This window comes from Schistocerca gregaria, chromosome 2, assembly GCF_023897955.1.
Source record: "Schistocerca gregaria isolate iqSchGreg1 chromosome 2, iqSchGreg1.2, whole genome shotgun sequence".
In the NCBI taxonomy this organism is placed as follows: domain Eukaryota; kingdom Metazoa; phylum Arthropoda; class Insecta; order Orthoptera; family Acrididae; genus Schistocerca; species Schistocerca gregaria.
Genome location: NC_064921.1, coordinates 253,499,404 through 253,521,997, shown reverse-complemented (window position 1 = coordinate 253,521,997; position 22,594 = coordinate 253,499,404). Strand labels below are relative to the sequence as shown.

Below are 22,594 nucleotides of genomic sequence, written 5' to 3'. Positions count from 1 at the left end.
TCCCTGACCCGTTATTGGTTTTGACATTTCGTTTCGTACTCCAAACGTTACCAACGAGTTTGGTTCAAAGCCGGAGAGAAGGACGATCCAAAAATCAGAGCTCATTGTCCTCTGAACCATCATGTGTGACAGCCAAACCTACAACATTACCACACTTAACGTCAATAGAATTCAAAGTGCGGTGAAACTTCGTTCGCTAACTGATTTCTTGTATGGTACCAGCGTTGACATTGCCCTTCTACAGGAGGTAGTCACAGCCTTAGAAGTGCCCGGTTACGTTCTTATTGATAACATCAATCTTCAGGATGCTGTAGGCACTGCCAACCTTCTGCGCGGCGGTATACCATTTACGGACGTGCAGCGGCTGCCCAGTGGTCGTGGCATTTCTCTTCGAGTGAATGGTGTGCAGTTTGTTAACGTGTACGCCCCCTCAGGTAGCACTCATAAGAGAGATCGTTCAAAATTTTATAAAACAGAGGTTCCCTTTCTTCTTAGCGCTTATCGTGAACATCTCATCCTTGGTGGTGACTTCAATTGTGTGCTCAACGACAGAGACCAAACTCCTAACACGAACAGATGTATCGAACTTGAACATTTAATTCATGGCATGCGTCTTCACGATACATGGGAACAACTGCACAATGAACGGGTAGCGTACACCTTCGTAACCAGTCATTCTGCCAGTCGGCTGGATAGGATCTATGTGTCCGATGCCTTCCAGCGACACACTGTGAACTGTGAAATAGCTCCTGTCAACATCTCCGACCATTGTGCATATCAGTGTTACCTCAACCTACAACGCCAGCCAATTTACCGCGGGAAGCGCTACTGGAAATTGAATGTCAGCCTTCTGCAGGATGCCCAACTTGAAGAGGAGGTGAACTTAACGTGGCAACAGCTCCAGCGGTACCGACGTCGTTACGCTAGCGTTCTACAGTGGTGGATTCAGTGTGCTAAGCCTAAATTACGCCTCACCCTCATGAGCTACGCCCGACAAAAAAGCTTTTGGCAGAAACAGACTATTGAATTTTATTATCGCTGTTTGAGAGAACTGTACAGTCGCACTAACAATCCTTCTTGCGACATCGACGTAAAGATCAAACGATATAAAGCGAAAATCACGGCGATACAACGCCAACGAATGCATGGCATCATCGTGCGAGCCCACCCCAAGGGCGTTGCCGCCGAAGAACGGGCCTCTCTGTACCACATCCTGAGAACGACGAAACGGTGTAAAGCCATGATGATTGAAGCCGTCGTTGATGACGCTGAGAATGCCATCACGAAGCAACGTGACATCATCGCGCACGTCTACGACTATTATAATCAACTTTACAAGAAGCAACCCGTTGATGAACACTCGTGCGAGGATTTTCTTAGGACCTTGAGCTGTCGCTTGTCACAACAGGATAATGCAAAGCAGGAATCTGTTTTCACAGAGGACGAAATCCGACTGGCGGTCCACAGTGCAAAGATAGGGAAATCACCAGGATCCGATGGTCTCAGCGCTGAGTTTTACCAGCGATACTGGAACCTCCTCGGTCCGACACTCCTTGAGATAGCGAATGAACTCTGGCACCTGGAAGTCATACCCAAGGCATTTACGGGAGGTATCATCCTGCCCTTACCGAAAAAAGGGAACAGCATGAAGGTCGAAAACATGCGACCCATCACACTCCTGAATGCCGACTTCAAAATCATCACCAGATCGATTAAGCTAAGGATGCAAACCGTTATGTACAAGGTTTTAGGCAGTTACCAGTACAGTGCAGTGCAAGGCCGAAGTGCAATCTCAGCTGCCTGCGATTTGAGGGACATCATCTGTTCATATGCTGAAACCAAAGGACAGGGCGCTCTGATATTTCTAGATTTTGAGAAGGCTTATGACCGTGTACGTCATGATTTCCTTTTTCAAAGCATGAAGAAACTAGGATTTGGACCTCATCTCATAGAATTAATTCGCAAACTTACTACAAACGCCTCTTCACGGATTCTCATTAATGGCCATTTGACAAAAGAAGTTTCCATCGAGCAATCCATCCGCCAAGGATGTCCTCTGTCAATGATTTTGTACGCCATTGCAGTAGAGCCACTACTGAACGACTTAGCGCATAGCGGGATCGGGCTTAGCGTCGAGTCTGTCACTATCCCATGCATTGCGTTTGCTGACGATATATGCGTAACTGTGTCATCATCGCAACAACTTCTGTCAGCAGCAACTCTTCTACAAACATTCACGTTTCTTTCAGGAGCAATACTCAATAGAACTAAAACCACAGTTTTGCAGATCGGTGGCGGTATCGGAGACATATTCCATGTTACCTGGTGCAAGGTAAAGGATTCTCACACAACCCTCGGTGTTACCTTTGAGGCCAAACCAGACAAATTCCTGACGAAGAACTGGTCACACATGCTTAATAAATTACGTGCTGCTTTGATGCTTCACTCCGACCGTGACTTGAACATACTACGGAAAGTTAAGACCATCGAGATCGCCATTACGAGTAAGATGAATTATATGGCGCAAATTCCACCTAGCCAAGAGTATACAACAAGCGTTTTGTTGGTTTATTTTTAGGAAGCGTTATAACCTTCCCATGACAACAAACCACAGGAATCGTCTGGAAGAAAAATATCCACATACACATTGGAGTATAATATGGCGGAATGTAACATGTCGTATGTTACCATCACGCGTCATTGCCAACTGGTATCTCACAGTCAACGATAAAGTAGCAACGAATGAAAAGCTACATAAAATAGGCCTTCATCCAACGCCCAACTGTGACGCATGCGGAAGAGTCGATACGCTTCTGCATAGGTTCACGTGCGGACATGCAGAAGAAATTACAACCTTTCTTCGTCAACGATTGTCAGTGATAGACCGCACGACGCCCAGTGGTGTAGACCTTTTAGAGATCATTCAGCCACAAAAACTGAGATATCCACGAGCAAAAAACAACGCTGCAACGTGGATCATGGGCCACACAGCATCGTTTATTATGCAGAATAGGCATGCTACTTTCCTAGACTATTATTCTTACATAGAAATTGAACACTTTAAAATAAGCCAAAATTGTGACTACAGGATGATATTTGAAAATTTGCTGAAAATCATAATTAACGGTTAAATGCTTCAAATACAATATTTGGATAGTAGAGTTTGCCAGTTGCCTGTATGTATGAATTCTATTTGCTTCCTGGGACTTAAGTTCTTGCTGGAATTTTAAGATACTATTCAGATGCTCACCAATGCAGAAGGCATTTTTTTTTCTTTCCCATCTTCCTCTCAACATTTCCTTCTCTCGCAGATCAGCGGAGCAACTTTCCTTCGACAATGAAGTGATAGTCTTTTGTGCACCTCAAGAAGACATTTCCTTTCTTTTCTTGTATTATGCAACGGCAGCCTAGAACTGATATATACTATGTTCATTCTATTCTCATTACAAATCGGAGCAAATGTTTATTTTCCCATACTTAAAAAAATTAAAAATAAAAAATTTGAAAAATAAAATAAAAAAGCCATAGTTTGAGGCCCCACACAAGAAAATAAAATGGTCTAGGGAAAAAAAGGTGGGAAAGTACTTGCCCGCGAAAGGCAACAAAAAAAATGGTAGAGCACTTTGCGGCGAAAGGCAAAGGTCCCGAGTTCGAGTCTCGGTCGGGCACGCAGTTTTAATCTGCCAGGAAGTTTCATATCAGTGTACACTCCGCTGCAGAGTGAAAATCTCTTTCTGGAAACTGCACACTGCCTTACTAAAACCAGATAATTTGTCATTTCTCCATGTTACTAGAGGTAATAGTATAAATAATTTGTCATTACCCTGGTTCCTGCAGAAAACGTTACTCTTGAGGGTCAGCTGCGAACCTTGCCCCTTGCCTAGATCCTCTGCAGCTGTTCATTGTTTTCCTTATAGTTATCTAAGTTACATGACATTTTTATATAAACACTATCCAGTAGAGTCATCATGTAGCTTTTGAAGATACACTCCTGGAAATGGAAAAAAGAACACATTGACACCGGTGTGTCAGACCCACCATACTTGCTCCGGACACTGCGAGAGGGCTGTACAAGCAATGATCACACGCACGGTACAGCGGACACACCAGGAACCGCGGTGTTGGCCGTCGAATGGCGCTAGCTGCGCAGCATTTGTGCACCGCCGCCGTCAGTGTCAGCCAGTTCGCCGTGGCATACAGAGGTCCATCGCAGTCTTTAACACTGGTAGCATGCCGCGACAGCGTGAACGTGAACCGTATGTGTAGTTGACGGACTTTGAGCGGGGGCGTATAGTGGGCATGCGGGAGGCCGGGTGGACGTACCGCCGAATTGCTCAACACGTGGGGCGTGAGGTCTCCACAGTACATCGATGTTGTCGCCAGTGGTCGGCGGAAGGTGCACGTGCCCGTCGACCTGGGACCGGACCGCAGCGACGCACGGATGCACGCCAAGACCGTAGGATCCTACGCAGTGCCGTAGGGGACCGCACCGCCACTTCCCAGCAAATTAGGTACACTGTTGGTCCTGGGGTATCGGCGAGGACCATTCGCAACCGTCTCCATGAAGCTGGGCTACGGTCCCGCACACCGTTAGGCCGTCTTCCGCTCACGCCCCAACATCGTGCAGCCCGCCTCCAGTGGTGTCGCGAATGGAGAAGGTGTCGTTTTCAGCGATGAGGGTCGCTTCTGCCTTGGTGCCAATGATGGTCGTATGCGTGTTTGGCGCCGTGCAGGTGAGCGCCACAATCAGGACTGCATATACGACCGAGGCACACAGAACCAACACCCGGCATCATGGTGTGGGGAGCGATCTCCTACACTGGCCGTACACCTCTGGTGATCGTCGAGGGGACACTGAATAGTGCACGGTACATCCAAATCGTCATCGAACCCGTCGTTCTACCATTCCTAGACCGGCAAGGGAACTTGCTGTTCCAACAGGACAATGCACGTCCGCATGTATCCCGTGCCACCCAACGTGCTCTAGAAGGTGTAAGTCAACTACCCTGGCCAGCAAGATCTCCGGATCTGTCCCCCATTGAGCATGTTTGGGACTGGATGAAGCGTCGCCTCACGCGGTCTGCACGTCCAGCACGAACGCTGGTCCAACTGAGGCGCCAGGTGGAAATGGCATGGCAAGCCGTTCCACAGGATTACATCCAGCATCTCTACGATCGTCTCCATGGGAGAATAGCAGCCTGCATTGCTGCGAAAGGTGGATATACACTGTACTAGTGCCAACATTGTGCATGCTCTGTTGCCTGTGTCTATGTGCCTGTGGTTCTGTCAGTGTGATCATGTGATGTATCTGACCCCAGGAATGTGTCAGTAAAGTTTCCCCTTCCTGGGACAATGAATTCACGGTGTTCTTATTTCAATTTCCAGGAGTGTATTTACCAATATTCTGGTCACGACTTTCGAAATACGTACAGCAAATTACCTTGCATGAAGAATATCCCTGCGACGTGGAGAACATCGCTGTACGTCTGTTGGAAGTCGTCCTGGTTGCCCAGTGCTGACCTGTAGCTCCTCTGCAGCCTGAGGACGCCCCAGGTGCCGGCTATGACCGCCACGGCGCACAGCCACACGCGACAGTCGAACGGCCGCAGGAAGTTGTCCCACGCGAACTCCTTCTCACTAGGTTCCTGGATGAGCAGCAGCTCCCTCAAAGAAAGAAAAACTCAGTATCGTACCGGCACCCGTGATCCAAACGGGTTAGTGCCTCAGAACAAGGTGATTTCAGTCACAAACCTATGAAATGACTTTGTCCCAATGCATCTATTGGCCTGTGTTGCTTGTATGCGGTACCCTTTCTCATGTGATCAGAGCTGCTAGTATTGCTAAAACCTCAGTCACTACACACACACACACACACACACACACACACACACACACACACACACAGACACAGACACACACAGTTTCAGTTTTTATTTATGGGAACAGACGACTATTCAGTCTTCATGCAGATTACAGAGTACTGCTTTATGGCCGGGATCTAACACCAGCGCTGCGATCCTACTGTTGCAAACATCCTCAGATGCTGTAAATACCAAGGTAATTAATTTTCAAACATAAATAAACTCAAGATGCAAAACTGTATATACGGAACCGCGTAACAATGGCTGCTGCTAATGATCATGGAGTCACGCTAACATGTGTTACGGAGCTGGAACTGTAGAAAAGTTGTCACCGTTTACTTTTATTAATACTAGCACCACAACGTGTCTAATTTCAGTCCTTCTTCAATTATTTTAAAGTTGTTCTTGTGTTTTTCAGCCTCTCTGTACATCCTAGCATAGCGGCGGAAAATCGGACTCGATGCTTGTTCCGCTACTACTGATTGATCAGTGCTGCGTATTGGTTGAAGTGCTCTTGTGTTCTTTAAGTTGATTGTTGATACTCCGTTCATTAGTTTGTATGTACACTAAACGACTACGTCTTTATACGCTCTGACAATGTCTGCGGCATTGAGAGACGTAACTTTATGCGCAGAAATATGTCTTAGACCACGGACTAATGCCCATAAAATAATAATAGTAATAAAGGATGTAAATTGCGATCGTGTAAGCCAGCATCGTATGGTCCAATTAACAAAGTTCCTATCATCGTTTCCATTCAAGGTTTTCGGGAGAGTTTCCTTTCTTACCGGGCGAATGTCCACGCTGTAAAGGCACTGTCAGATATTACGAATTAGAAAGAATTTCTTACACTTTAGAAATGATCAACAGAACAAAACTGAAAGAGAATGATAAGGAGGTCCACCTGGAAACTGTAAGCTCGGGAAACACAAATATACGTGGCTGATTAATGAAATGTTACTTAGTTCTTCTGTTGGCCATAAACTGCAGTGATAACATCCACCAACAGATCTGACACCCAGATGTTTCTTACACAGGGCTACGCCATGACCTGGTAACTGATACACTCCGCTGCGCACGCATAGGAACAGAACTGCGATCCCACGCTTATTAACGTCGGTCCTCCCTGTAAACACCAGAAGAGTGGTATTATACAGTTCTAGGTACAGATACGTTCGTGATGTACGCAGGTATGTAAGAGGACCATAGCCGTGTCCATCGCACGAAATAACTTTTCAAGTGCGCTAGAAAACACTCTGGAGTGCAGATTAACGGAGATCCGTTATCACCACACATAAATCCCAACTGCGTAGAAAACTGATAGAAAATGTGTAATACTTTGGTGAGAAACGAGAATTCGCTTCCTCATAAAGTGGCAATTTCTGCTTGGCTCTGGGGTCAGCCTAGCCGAATGAGAATGCCTCCGAGATAAAAAATTAAATACACGATTAATTTTCATTTACGACTCTGTTGGTTAATACCTCTTTGTCTGGGCAACATGGAAACCGTATCAAAGAGTACGAACAGCCAACATCGTGCAAACATCATACGAGGCGTGTTTTTTAAGTAAGTACCGTTTTGAAATTAAAAAAAAGAGGTGCTAAGATATCTCAATAATTTTATTTTTTATGAAAGCCTGTACGTTAATCTACTTTTCTACATAATTTCCGTCAATAGTGATGCACTTGTCATAATGTTGTACCAGTTTGTTAACACCTCCTCATAGAAATCTGCCGCCTGACTTGTTAACCCCATCAGCGCTGTACGGAGGATGATCGAGAGTTGCCCATCGAAAAGATGTGTTGAGATCTTTGCTCTGATTCGGCATATGCGGATGAGCATTGTCTTGCAGCAAAGCGATGCCCTTGTTCAAGTTCCATGGACTGTTGCTTTGATTCTGGTGTGACGTAGGCCACCCATGTTTCATCGCCCGTAACAATTTGGCGTAAGAAATCATCACCGCCATTGTGGTACAGCTCAATATACTGTCTAAAGGTTTGGCTCTGTCCACATCCATCAACATTTTAGGTACCCAACGTGAGCACAATTTTAGCTTATTCAAGTGCTCGGCCACAATGCCAAAAAACACTACGAAACACATTAGGATAGTCATCTCGCAAGGAGGAAATCGTAAAGCGTCTGTTTTCTCTAACATTATTGTCCACTTCCTGCACCAAACTTTCATTAACGACTGAAGGACGCCCACTGCATTGTTCATCATGCACATTTGTGTCGCCATCTTTAAATGCTCTCATCCACTTTCTTACCATTCTATCACTCATAATGTTTTCTCCATAAAATGCACAGATCGCTTTTAGGCCTGTAGCACCAAGAAATCTTATAACAGCCCGTACTTCACAGTCGGCGGGACTCACGATTATCAGAATCATCTTAAACACTCAGTACGCAACGTAAACAAGGAAGAATCAGATTCTCTGCATCCTGATGGCTGGGTGTTGTGTGTTGGCCTTAGGTTAGTTAGGTTTAAGTAGTTCTAAGTTCTAGAGGACTGATGACCATAGATGTTAAGTCCCATAGTGCTCAGAGTCATTTGAACCATTTTTTGAAGAATCAGACTGTAATGGCGTCAGTGCGTAGACAACAAATGTAGATACCCAGGGCGCATGCGCAGAACGCCGACCGCAGCGCTGCGGACCCGGTGTGGCAAAACGGTACTTACTTGAAAAACACGCGTTGTACACTGCGTAGTATAAGAGACACAAAAAAAAGACAGGTAGAGAGAAGAAAAAACGTTTTACAACGGAGGAATTAGCTGAATGGGAAGGAAATTGGTTGATGTGATGTACATGTACAGACAAACAAATGATTGCGATTTCAAAAAAACTGAATGATTTATTCAAGGAAAAGAGCTTCACAACCTGAGTAACTGAAAAACGGGTTGGTCCACCTCTGGCCTGTATGTGTGTTATTCGCATTGGCATCGATTGATAGAGTTGTTAGATATTTTCGTGATGGATGTTGTGTTAAATACGGTCCAACATGTGCGTTACATCGCAACATCCCGAGCTGATTGGAGGCCTCTGCCCATAGCGCTTTAAAGACTGTCAATTGGTGAGAGATCCTGGGACCCTGCTGACCAAGGTGAGGTTTTCAAGTACGAAGACGAGCAGCTGAATCTCTCGACATGTGCAGGCGGGCGTTATCTTGCTGAAATGTAGTCAAGGATGACTTGCCGTGAAGGGCACCAAAACGGGACGTAGAGTATCGTAGAGGCACTGCTGTGCTTTAAGGATGGCGTGGGTGACAGCCATATGAGTCCGATTATGAGAAGAAATGTCACTCCAGACTATTACTTCAGATGGCTGGGCCGTATGGCAGGAAACAGTCAAGTTCGTTTTCGCTGGCCATCGGGGCTCAGTTCGAAGCGGGACTCATCACTGAAGACTATTTTTATTCCAGTCAATAATCATCCAGACCGCAGACGTGTACACGTAAACATCTCATCTACTGGTTTCCGTTCCATTCGAATAATTCCTTCGTGGTGCGAGGTTTTTTTGTGTTAAGAGTGTGTAATTATGAACGTAAGCACCAGTGACACTATTTGTTTTTATAAATAGTATTAGCAGAAATAGCTGGCGGCTGATATTACCATTTGTTAAGAATTAACTTATATTTTTATACAGCGACATGCTCACCATGTCAACTTTTCACAAAATAGTACTTATTTTGGTGGCTGCATTTACACGACTGGCCATTAAAATTGCTACACCGCGAAGACGACGTGCTACAGACGATAAATTTAACAGACAGGAAGAAGATGCTGTGATATGCAAATGATTAGCTTTCCAGAGCATTCACACAAGGTTGGCGCCGGTGGCGACACTTACAACGTGCTGACATGAGGAAAGTTTCCAACCGATTTCTCATACACAAACAGCAGTTGACCGGTGTTACCTGGAGAAACGTTGTTGTGATTTCTCGTGTAAGGACGAGAAATGCGTACCATCACCTTTCCGACTCTGACAGAGGTCGGATTGTAGCCTATCACGATTGCGGTTTATCGTATCGCGACATCGTTGCTCGCGATCCAATGACTGTTAGCAGAATATGGAATCGGTGGGATCAGGAGGATAATACGGAACGCCGTGCTGGATGCCAACGGCCTCGTATCACTAGCAGTCGAGATAACAGGCATCTTATCCGCATGGCTGTAACGGATCGTGCAGCCACGTCTCGATCCCTGAGTCAACAGATGTGGATGTTTGTAAGACAACAACCATCTGCACGAACAGTTCGACGACGTTTGCAGCAGCATGGACTATCAGCTCTGACACCATGGCTGCAGTTACCCTTGACGCTGCATCACAGACAGGAGCGCCTGCGATGGTATACTCAACGACGAACCTGGGTGAACGAATGGCAAAACGTCATTTTTTCGGATGAGTCCAGGTTCTGTTTACAGCATCATGATGGTCGCAATCGTGTTTGGCGACATCACGATGAACGCACATTGGAAGTGTGAATTCGAAATCGCCGTACTGGTGTATCACCTCGAGTGATGGTTACACGCCTCGGTCATCTGTTGTTTGCATTCACGGCACTTTGAACAGTGGACGTTACATTTCAGATGTGTTACGACCCGTGGCTCTACCCTTCATTCGATCCCAGGGAAACCCTAAATTTCAGCAGGATAATGCACGAGCGCATGTTGCACGCTCTGTACGGACCTTTCTGGATACAGAAAATCTTCCACTGCTGTCCTGGCCAGCACATTCTCCAGATCTCTCACCAATTGAAAACGTCTGGTCAGTGGTGACCGAGCAACTGGCTCGTTACAATACGCCAGTCACTACTCTTGATGAACTTTGGTATCGTGTTCAAGCTGCATGGGCATCCAAGTTCTGTTTGACTCAAAGCCCAGGCGCATCAAGGCCGTAATTACGGCCTGAGGTGGTTGTTCTGGGTACTGATTTCTCAGGATTTATGCACCCAAATTGCGTGAAAATGTAATCACATGTCAGTTCTAGTATAATATATTTGTCCAATGGATAGGCATTTGTCATCTGCATTTGTTGTTGGTATAGCAATTTTAATGGCCAGTAGCGTAGCAGGCCAATGAACCAAATGCACTAGAGGTAGCGCTGATCATTCCTGTCAGCTAAGATAGGAGAGGTTTACGTACTGCGTACTTTTAGGTCACCCCGCAGTCTTAGTATTGTATCACTGGTAAACTGCTGTTACTAGAGTTTAGACTCGTAGTAGTGTTTAATTTTGAGGACGCTTAGTGGCTAAGGTCACTAATAGCGAATGTGGATTCGTTACAGTCAGATCTCGAACTCCAGTGTTTAGCCAGATGGCTGACAAAAACCTATAAGTGTCAGTATTCACGGTGCTTACTTACCGAGAGATGCTGAGTGGCAGCGAGAAGTCTACTGCTGCGTGTCGTACCGACGTCAGCGCCATGAGAGCCAGCGCGATGTCTACGTTTCCTTCCAGCAGCTGCCCCACGAGGCCGTCCCATGAACCGTTCAACGAGAGGCCTCCGAAGAGGTTGCTCTTCTGAAAAGTGTACCTGTCCGTAGCAGTCAAAATTCACCATAAACAGTCCTGCCTGTGCATCAAAAGCTACTCAAAGGTGAGATTCCAATGCGGCGACTGTAGCAATCGGAGCCGCGCGGCAGTAGCTTTCCGCGTGTCCAGTGGTACACCTTTACTGTACCTGAACGCAGAAGTTCCCAACGGCGAGTCTACTGTCGCTCGACTTGACTGTTACGTAGATCACGGCGGAGTGGAGCACTGACACGCACACCGTTTTTCAGTCTGTTGTCGGGCGACTACAGAAGTGCCGCTGCAGACTTTGGCATTCAGGTCCATTAAAGGTGTACTGCTGGACAACCGGAAAGCTAATGCCGCGCGGCCTGTATCACCGGAGCTGCCGCCTTAGATTCCCACATTTAGACTAAGGTTCACATAGTCGAAAACGTATCCGGTCGTACAACCTTCCCGTGTGAAGGTCCAGTTCCACTAACATATGAGTTTATTTCTTATCTGAAAAAAAGAAACGTGTTTCTTTAAGTAAGTACCGTTTTGAAATTAAAAAAAAGACATGCTAAGATATCTCAATAATTTTATTTTTACGTGAAAGCCTTTACCTTAATCTACTTTTCTACATAATTTCCGTCAATATTGAGGCACTTGTCATAACGTTGTACCAGTTTTTGAATACCCTCCTCATATAAATCTGCCGACTGACTTGTTAACCAATGCATCACCACTGTTTTGACTTCGTGATCGTCTTGAAGACGCTGACCGCTCCTGTTTCTTCAAGTGCAGGAACAGATGGTACTCACTGGGCCCAAGATCGGGGCTGTACGGAGGATGATCTAGAGTTTCCCGTCGAAAAGATGTGATGAGATCTTTGGTCTGATTCGTCACATTCGGACGGTCATTGTCTTGCAGAAAAACGATGCCCTTACTCAACTTCCATGAACTGTTGCTTTGATTCTGGTGTGACATAGGCCACCTATGTTTCATCGCCCATAACTATTTGGCTTAAGAAATCATCACCGTCATTGTGGTACCGCTCAGGGAAAGTCAATGCATTGTCTAAACGTTTGGCTTTGTGCACATACGTCAACATTTTCGATACCCAACATGCGCACAGTTTTCGGTAATTCAAGTACTCGGTCACAATGCCATACAAAACACAACGAGAAACATTAGGAAAGTTATCTCGAAATGAGAAAATCGTAAAGCGTCTGTTTCTATCTCCTTATTGTCCACTTAATGCACCAGACTTTCATTAAAGACCGAAGGACGCCCACTCCGTTGTACATCTTGCACATTTGTGCGGCCATTTTTAAATGCGCTCACCCACTTTCTTACCATTCCATCACTCATGTTTTCTCCGTAAAATGCACAGATCTCACGATGAATATCGATAGCTTTTAGGCCTTTAGCACTTTTGACTTGTACTTAAGATAGGTAAATAAATTAGAAAGTAAATGAAAAACTTAGTTTAGTTTAGAAGACTTACAAACTGGCAAACAGCGGGCAGAGCAGCAGTGGCAGAGGAGCCAATGACCATGAAGTGAGCACGTCAGGAGAAGCCATCGCCCTCCCCACATAAGCAGAAGCTGTCGATTCAGCCGTCAGGGCATCGCACGACCGGCTCACGTGTTTCTCAGTTGTCGCATGTGAGCAAAGGCCCTCGCCTACATTCCAAGAGCCAATGACCGACGTTAAGAAGATTCTTCGAGAAGCTTTCCAATGTGACAGAACAACTGAAGTGAATAAATACGAGAGACGCAGTGGGCCCGACAGGAGTAGTTATCAGTACAGTTTTGGAGCTGAAGACCGTCATGCATGCAGAGACTACATCGTACACAGAAGCACCAAATCCGTCGCTGTTCAAATGGTTCAAATGGCTCTAAGCACTATGGGACTTAACGTCTTTGGTCATCAGTCCCCTAGAACTTAGAACTACTTAAACCTAACTAACCTAAGGACATCACACACATCAATGCCCGAGGCAGGATTCAAACCTGACAATTGCCTTGCATCAATAGAGAACACCCAGTTAGAATTTGTATCAATAGCAAATGAACTGGAACTCCAAAACTAACGCTTGTTTATTAACTGGTATCGGTACTGCGTCTTGTTCGTTACATTTTCAGCTTTCAACTCGTATGTATATTTCTAGTGTTTACGTTTGCAAAAAACTTACCTATTTTTTTCTTTTCTAGCCCGTAAGCGCATGACATTTGATGTCAGAGAAAAAAACCTTGGCTTAATATGATGTGTGAATGACAGTCACTAAAGGTCCACAGTTAGTATTGTTTAATGTGTGAAAGGATAGAGGTTTGCATAGCAGTCGTAATACACTCCTGGAAATTGAAATAAGAACACCGTGAATTCATTGTCCCAGGAAGGGGAAACTTTATTGACACATTCCTGGGGTCAGATACATCACATGATCACACTGACAGAACCACAGGCACATAGACACAGGCAACAGAGCATGCGCAATGTCGGCACTAGTACAGTGTATATCCACCTTTCGCAGCAATGCAGGCTGCTATTCTCCCATGGAGACGATCGTAGAGATGCTGAATGTAGTCCTGTGGAACGGCTTGCCATGCCATTTCCACCTGGCGCCTCAGTTGGACCAGCGTTCGTGCTGGACGTGCAGACCGCGTGAGACGACGCTTCATCCAGTCCCAAACATGGTCAATGGGGGACAGATCCGGAGATCTTGCTGGCCAGGGTAGTTAACTTACACCTTCTAGAGCACGTTGGGTGGCATGGGATACATGCGGACGTGCATTGTCCTGTTGGAACAGCAAGTTCCCTTGCCGGTCTAGGAATGGTAGAACGATGGGTTCGATGACGGTTTGGATGTACCGTGCACTATTCAGTGTCCCCTCGACGATCACCAGAGGTGTACGGTCAGTGTAGGAGATCTCTCCCCACACCATGATGCCGGGTGTTGGCCCTGTGTGCCTCGGTCGTGTGCAGTTCTGTTTATGGCGCTCACCTGCACGGCGCCAAACACGCATACGACCATCATTGGCACCAAGGCAGAAGCGACTCTCATCGCTGAAGACGACACGTCTCCATTCGTCCCTCCATTCACGCCTGTAGCGACACCACTGGAGGCGGGCTGCACGATGTTGGGGCGTGAGCGGAAGACGGCCTAACGGTGTGCGGGACCGTAGCCCAGCTTCATGGAGACGGTTGCGAATGGTCCTCGCCGATACCCCAGGAGCAACAGTGTCCCTAATTTGCTGGGAAGTGGCGGTGCGGTCCCATACGGCACTGCGTAGGATCCTACGGTCTTGGCGTGCATCCGTGCGTCGCTGCGGTCCGGTCCCAGGTCGACGGGCACGTGCACCTTCCGCCGACCACTGGCGACAACATCGATGTACTGTGGAGACCTCACGCCCCACGTGTTGAGCAATTCGGCGGTACGTCCACCCGGCCTCCCGCATGCCCACTATACGCCCTCACTCAAAGTCCGTCAACTGCACATACGGTTCACGTCCACGCTGTCGCGGCATGCTACCAGTGTTAAAGACTGCGATGGAGCTCCGTATGCCACGGCAAACTGGCTGACACTGACGGCGGCGGTGCACAAATGCTGCGCAGCTAGCGCCATTCGACGGCCAACACCGCGATTCCTAGTGTGTCCGCTGTGCCGTGCGTGTGATCATTGCTTGTACAGCCCTCTCGCAGTGTTCGGAGCAAGTATGGTGGGTCTGACACACCGGTGTCAATGTGTTCTTTTTTCCATTTCCAGGAGTGTATTTTCTTTATTTAGAAATGTATTTTCTTTCATAATTTTAAGAGTTTGTTGAAAATATTTAAACACCTTTTAAATTCAGTGTAGTAATATTGTGTAAGTAATAGTTGGTAAAATGATGACACGAAATGGTACAAAGTCAGAGTCAGCACCACAAGCGGTCTCTACTGAGGAAGCTATTCAGAGCTTAGGTATTCAAATAGTACAGCTTAAAAATGGTAATCGTGCATTATTTAAACAGTTGTGTGAGGTTAGACAAACTGGTTCAATCCCTCCCACCCTAGATTCCTCAGCAGCACCCTTGGTAACTCCTTTTTCAGGTAAACTTGGCGAGGACATAATATCCTTTTTTGATGAATTAGTAGCTGCTGCGAAGTTAGGATCATGGTCAGATGAACAGCTCTTACAAGTGATAAAGTTAAGATTGATAGGCGAGGCTAAAACAAAAATATTATGCCATGAAGCGTTTCGGAATGCTACAACATTTGAGGAAATAAAGAAAGGATTACTTAAACGTTTTCAAAAACAGAACATCTGTAGATTTTGTAGGGAAAAATTAGACACTATCACTCAGAGACAAAATGAGTCGTTAGAAAGCTTTGTAGATAGGATTAGAAAACTTAATATTAACACCTATCAGTTGACAACTAGTGATGAAACAAATAAAGTTATTTTACAAGAGGCAGACGATAGAGCTCTGGATACATTTTTACGCAGGTTAACTTCTGAAACGTCCCGTCGTGTCAGGGCAGAATCTCCTAAAAATTTAGCGGAAGCCGTATCTGTGGCGACGGCTTTCGAAGAAATAGACATTGCCACCAGATACAAGGAGAAGCGAAATGTATTTTGAGCAGGAGTACGATGTTTTAGGTGCGATCGACAGGGACGTATAGCAAAAAACTGCAGACGACCTCAGTGCTCTAATTGTCAAAGAACAGGTCACACATTCAAGGAATGTAGGTCTAAGAAAATTTTTGGAAATAGAAACCAGTTGAACTCAATAATAGTGAGTAATGAATGCATTGAAGAAAAGAAATATGACCCTCCCAGGTATAGATTGAGTGGGGTAGGAGGAGGTACAGTGAAGTCATTAGGATGTACATCATTGATTTTCTGTATTCATGGTGTACAATTTCAAGAAGATGTAGAAGTGGTAACAAAGGTAACTGGCGGGTACGACGCGATCCTAGAGCTGGATTTCCTGAATAAATATCACGCTAAAATCGACCTCAGACAGCAAACTGTAGAACGTAGCGGAATAGTGTTTCAGCTAGGTGACAACGCTGCAAAGGTCCCGCTCCCGCAAGATTTCCCAATCGGAAGGCGAAATCTACTGCACTGCCTGCAGCGTTCTTGAATGTTGACTCGCGGGATAAGGTACCATTTGGCTCAGGAAAACTATTATGGATGACTGTTGACCCCAAGGTATCTACAGATGCAAAATGTCTAATAGAGCCATTAGAGAAAAATGAGGAATTTGATGTTTGACATTGTTTTGTACGTAGAAGTGTGGTACGGGTTCAAGACGGTGAGGGAGAAAGAAAAGTACATATCGACAATTTCGGAGTGGAGGACAAAGAGTTGCATAAGGGAATATTAGTAGCTACAGTCAGTACTTTTGAAGAAGATGATTTCGTTTGGTCAGATATTACTGATAGAAACCAGACGCATATAAAACCGCATTACGCCAGAAGATTGAGCACTTGAAAGGAAATGATAGAGACATGATAGAAGCAGTTTCACCTGAGTTCCAAGATTTATTTAATGCAGGAGGTCCACTGCCAGCAACAGACATCACATAGCATAGGATCCCAACAGGAAATAGCCCCCCCCCCCTCCCCAGTTTATAGGAAGCCTTACAGAGTTCCGCATCACTTACAGCCAGTACTGGATGAATTTTTAGAACAGCACCTAAAAGATGGAATTATAGAATATTCTGATTCGACTTATAATTCAAATATTGTAATTATTCCAAAGAAGTCTCCCGACGGTACGAAACGATATAGATTTTGTTGTGACTACAGACACCTTAACAAACAAACTATCTCAGATGTTTATCCTCTTCCAAACATTACAGTTATCATTGACAGTTTGGGAAACAGTAAATACTTTTCAACAATCGATTTACGTAGCGGATATCGTCAATTGGAAGTTGCACCTGAAGATAGGCATAAAACAGCATTTTCTACCCCTGGAGGCCACTGGCAATTTAAAAGAACGCCATTCAGTTTGAAAAATGCACCAGCAACTTTTCAAAGACTACTCGATGGAGTACTACGAGGACTCAAAACTCAGCAATGTTGTGTATATCTAGACGATATCATTGTATTCTCCAAAGACATTAATGAACATGCTGTGCGTCTTCGTAATGTTTTTCAGAGACTTAGAAAAGCTAAATTAACATTAAATATGGAAAAATGTACTTTTGCATTGGCAGTGGTTACATACCTAGCGCATGTAATTAGTGAAGAAGGAATTGAAACAGATCCTCGATTAATTTTGGCTGTTATGGACTTCACAACATCACAATGCGTTAAAGAAGTGCAAAGTTTCATTGGTCTCGCATCGTATTACCGAAATTATGTTCAAAATTTTGCTGAAATTGCCCGACCCTTAATCCAATTATTGAAAAAGGGTGAAAAATTTCATTGGTCTGAAGATTGTGAATCAGCATTTCAAACCCTAAAAGATAAGTTAACACACAGTCCAATATTAGCCCACCCAGATTATAATAAAAAATTAATTTTATCCTGTGACGCAAGTGGTCATTCAGTAGGAGTTGTTTTGAGTCAGAATATTAATAGCGCGGAACACCCCATAGCCTACGCTTCGAGACAACTAACAACGGCAGAAAGAAATTATTCCAAAACTAAGAAAGAATTGTTAAGTGTTATTTATGTTATCAAATACTTTAAATGTTACTTGTATGGTAGGAATTCAAGGTTATTACAGACCACGCAGCTTGAAAATGGTTGCTTGGGTCAAAGGATCCATCTAGTCGTCTCACCCGTTGGGCCCTATGTCTTTCCGAAATGGATTTCGAAGTTATCCATAAACCAGGCAAAAAACACACGAATGCATATTGCCTAAGTTGGAAAATAGCACTTTTGAAAGCAACAGGCTGAGATTCTGAGGACTGGAGAAAGGCACAAGATGAGGATACAGAATGCAAAAAATACTCAACTGAAGAACAATTTTGCTTTAAAGATGGTGTATTATGCCGTAAAACAAAACTTGGAACGCGTATTGTTGCTCCCCAACACCTTAGACAAGAAATAATGACAGAGGCGCACGATCATATCGTAATTACATTGCGTGCACACAGCGAGCTGAACTTTCTCTTTTAAAAATACCCTTACCGAGTCTCCCCGGGGCTTCATGTCCATTTAAAATCTGTGGACTGGATCTCTACGGACCATTTCATAAAACTCCAGCTGGTAATAAGTATGTTCTTACGATCATAGATCACATTTCTCGCTATCTACCTATGGTGAGTCTCCTAGATCAGCAAGTAAATGCAGTTGCCCAAGCACTAGTTAACAACTGGATACTTAATTAGATCAGGGATCTAATTTTATGTCTGAATTAATGAAACAACTATGTCACTTACTAAAAATACGTAAATTACGCACAACTCCTCAACACCCTCAGTGCAACGGATCCACAGAAAGAGTTCATCAGACAATTGGCAAGATGCTTAGTTATTATATTAACGAACAACATTCTAATTGGGATACGTATTTACCACTAATAGTGCCGGTATACAACACCAAAAAACGTGAAGCAACTGGCATGTCACCTTATGAAGTGGTCTATGTGAGAAAAACGCCGTCCTCTTTTGATGTAATCAGGCAGAAAATCGGAAAAGTCGGAGAAACAGTAAAATATTTCTGTCGAAGAATGAAGGATGTGTGGAAAAAGGTCCAGAAACCTAATAAAAAGGCTTTGGAACGACAGGAAAGATTAGGCAACGCCCAAGCTAACTATCCAAATTACAACATGGGTCAATGGGTGATGCTGTCAACCCCATACATTACAAAAGGAAAAACGAAGAAATTTGTAACAAACTACAGAGGTCCTTATCAAATTATTGAGATCACGTTGCCAGTCAACGTTAAACTGCAACTGCCCACCCAAACTACTATTGTGCATGCAAGTCATTTAAAACCTTTTAAGGGCGCTTCAGGTGTAATTCCTTCAACAATAGTGTCTGCTCTTCCGAAGGGTGGACGAAGTGCCCAAAGAGGAACAAGAGTGGCCACGCCAGCACAGCATACACACGTGGCGCCGTACAATCTGCGACCAAGGGTGCGAATGGCCTAGCTGAATCACAGTAGACTGTGGATAGTATACAATTGTAAATAATTAATAAATGATAATGGTTTTTTTTTTAAGAAAAAACAAAAAAAGTTGAACGTAGAAACGTAGATCTTGTAGTTAACAATGTATTCCTTCTTTTCTTAGTTTTTGTTTTTACTAGGTTGGTAGGTCCATAGCAATCACTAATACAACTAATGATAATTCATTCTTCCCTCTAAATTATTGGCCAGAAAACGCCTTGCAAGCATTTCCTACACAAAACCAATCCTACCTCAATGACTCCCTTGACTCCCTTGACAGATCCCTTCTGAAGTCATTAGATATGTTCATAAACTCACAGTAAGGTAAAATTGATGCCAATGTTATGATGCAACATGTCTTAAAGTTAAAAAGTGTACACAAACCTAAAATTATAATGCTATGAACGGGTATATCAGGAATCTTTGTGCTGGTGTTTCTGCTTTTTACAGTTTTCTTTTATTTAAGACAAAAACATAAGCCAAATAATAATATACCACTTCATCAAATCCCTGTTAACTAGATACCTCACTCTTAACTGCTGTACTTCAGTGGTTACTTTTTAGCATTAGTGTATTAATTTTGTTTATTGTACTTCAGTCTTTATTAAACAGTCTCATGTTAAAATAAACAATACTGTAGAATAGCTACTTTTGCATTAATATAGGGTAGATTAAACAGGTGTTGTTATCTAATTTTCTAAGTGAAAAATCTATTTTCTTTTATTCATTGTCATCAAGATTTATTACACTTATTATAACGATTTATGTGTAAACTATATGATTCAAGAGAGTACACTGCTTTAGTAAAGTGATAAAGTATTTTCAACATTCTCGATGTGAAGTGTGTGTAATCGTCTAAGTCGACAGTTTTCATTGCTTGTGTTAGTGCTTTGGCCGTGTGAAGAGTGGAGGAATGTTAAGTGGTAAATTCGAGGGCGAATTTCTCCGAATAGTGGAGGAATGTTGAGTGGTACTTAAGATAGGTAAATGAATTAGAAAGTAAATGAAAAACTTAGTTTAGTTTAGAAGAATTACACACTGGCAAACAGCGGGCAGAGCAGCAGTGGCAGAAGAGCCAATGACCATGAACTGAGCACATCAGAAGAAGCCATCGCCCTCCCCACATAAGCAGAAGCTGTCGATTCAGCCGCCAGGGCATCGCACGACCGGCTCACGTGTTTCTCAGTTGTCGCATGTGGGCAAAGGCCCTCGCCTACATTCCAAGAGCCAATGACCGACGTTAAGAAGATTCTTCGAGAAGCTTTTCAATGTGACAGAACAACTGAAGTGAATAAATACGCGAGACGCAGTGGGCCGGACAGGAGTAGTTTTCAGTTCAGTTTCGAAGCTGAAGACCGTCATGCAGGCAGAGACTACATCGTACACAGAAGCACCAAGTCCGTCGCTGTAATGGAATAGCAAGCAGCAGCCTCGCCGCCAGTAGACAGAAGGCAGAAGGTATTTGAAGACTGATTGGTAAGTGCCCGGGTGACTCGTGAGGACGGGAAAGAGACGGCCTCACATCAGCAGTCTCCTGGGAGCTGGGATGAAGACCTGACAGCCGAAGACTGGCAAGCGAGAGTCCGTTGTTCGAGTCCGGGACACGGGCCTTCCCCCGCCGCGCCGCTCCGCTGGCCGACGCACAACACACGCGGCCGCTTAGAGAAGAGAAACACTGGGGCGCCACATCCAAGGTATCACCATCCGATGCAAGACTTCGTTCTCAATAATTAAACGGGCCACAGAACGAGGCGCGTCTCCAGACAACTGAGCGAAACGGCGACACGAGATACACACCGCCAGGCGTAATCAGATGCCGCCGCTCATGCAGCAGAGGCTTCGCAGACGACACAGCTGCCGCTCTCCCAGCCAGAACAATCCAGTAAGGAAACCGTTCTACAAAACTTTCAATAAAAGTTATCTTATGTAAAAATGCTGTTTCATTCTAACTCATATCCGAGCCAAGGAAGAACCCACCCTGTCCACATGTTGTTAAGAGAGAAAAAGTAACTTATTTAGTGTTTTTCATCCTGACATAATGCTTCAGAATCAAACGCCCTTTGCAGTAATGCTCATCCTGACAATTGCCTTGCATCAATAGAGAACACCCAGTTACAATCTGTATCAATAGCAAATGAACTGGAACTCCAAAACTAACGCTTGTTTACTAACGGGTATCGGTATTGCGTCTTGTTCGTTACATTTTCAGCTTTCAACTCGTATGCATATTTCTTCTAGTGTACACGTTTGCAAAAGACATACCTATGTGTTCTTTTCCATAAGCGTATGACAGCACTAAGAAATCTTGTAAGAGCCCGTACTTCACAGTCGGTGGGCCTCACGATTATCGGTGGCATCTTAAACACTCAGTACACAACGTAAACAAGGAAGAATCAGACTCTAATGGCATGAGTGCGTATAACACGACTTCGTGTGAAATTTAATCTGCTTTCATTGATTAAACCGCCATCTAGTAGGCTAATGAAAACGAGTTTCTCACCAGAGCGATTTAATTTTAAGCTCAAATTCTTTAGGTGCAATAAAAAGTGGAAGTTGTAATAAAAAAAATTCAAACTGACACCATTCACAACGATTATCGTCATAACTAGCACGAAAACTAATGTGTTTACAGGGGAGAGCTTTCGCTGACAACAACTTTTACCTGTAAAAGTTTTGTTGTAGGGTTCATATTTCTTGAGTCAGCGAAATTTGCAACGTCTTTCCACCGAGACAAATAGTGACTACAGATCAGAATGCAAAGACCGTTAATTTTACGAAAAAGTGACGATATTTATAACATTATACCCCTGTCGTTATGTCTGTAGGTGAAAAATGATAACAGTCATGTCTGCTGTTTGGTATCTACACAAAATTCAGGCAAAGCGGAATAGCTCAGACATATGCACTTCCTTGGTGACCCTTTTAATATACAGACTGTGCAAGTTCGAGTTACCTGATCTATTTGTTCAAAAACAAAAATGTTTAGAATATTTTCATGCCTAATCACAACTGAGCCTATCGTAAGATCAGTTCTATTTTTCTCTCAGTAATCAGTGAACAGAAAGAAAATACTGCAGTCAGAATTGTTGCTAGCTGCACATGGGGTTCCATGACAGCACAATATGTCAGAA

The 22,594-nt window shown here is 44.3% G+C and overlaps 1 protein-coding gene across 1 annotated transcript in view; it reads right to left on the bottom strand.

Moving 5' to 3' along the window:
* Window positions 1-22,594, bottom strand: part of LOC126335731 (glutamate receptor 1-like) — a 73,111-nt gene that overhangs the window by 33,292 nt on the left and 17,225 nt on the right. Inside the window, exons 2-3 of the mRNA XM_049999187.1 lie at window positions 11,224-11,381; window positions 5,441-5,664 (exon numbers count right to left, since the gene is read on the bottom strand). Of these exons, the coding sequence (XP_049855144.1) occupies window positions 5,441-5,664; window positions 11,224-11,381 (382 nt within the window). The remainder of the gene's footprint in view (window positions 1-5,440; window positions 5,665-11,223; window positions 11,382-22,594) is intronic.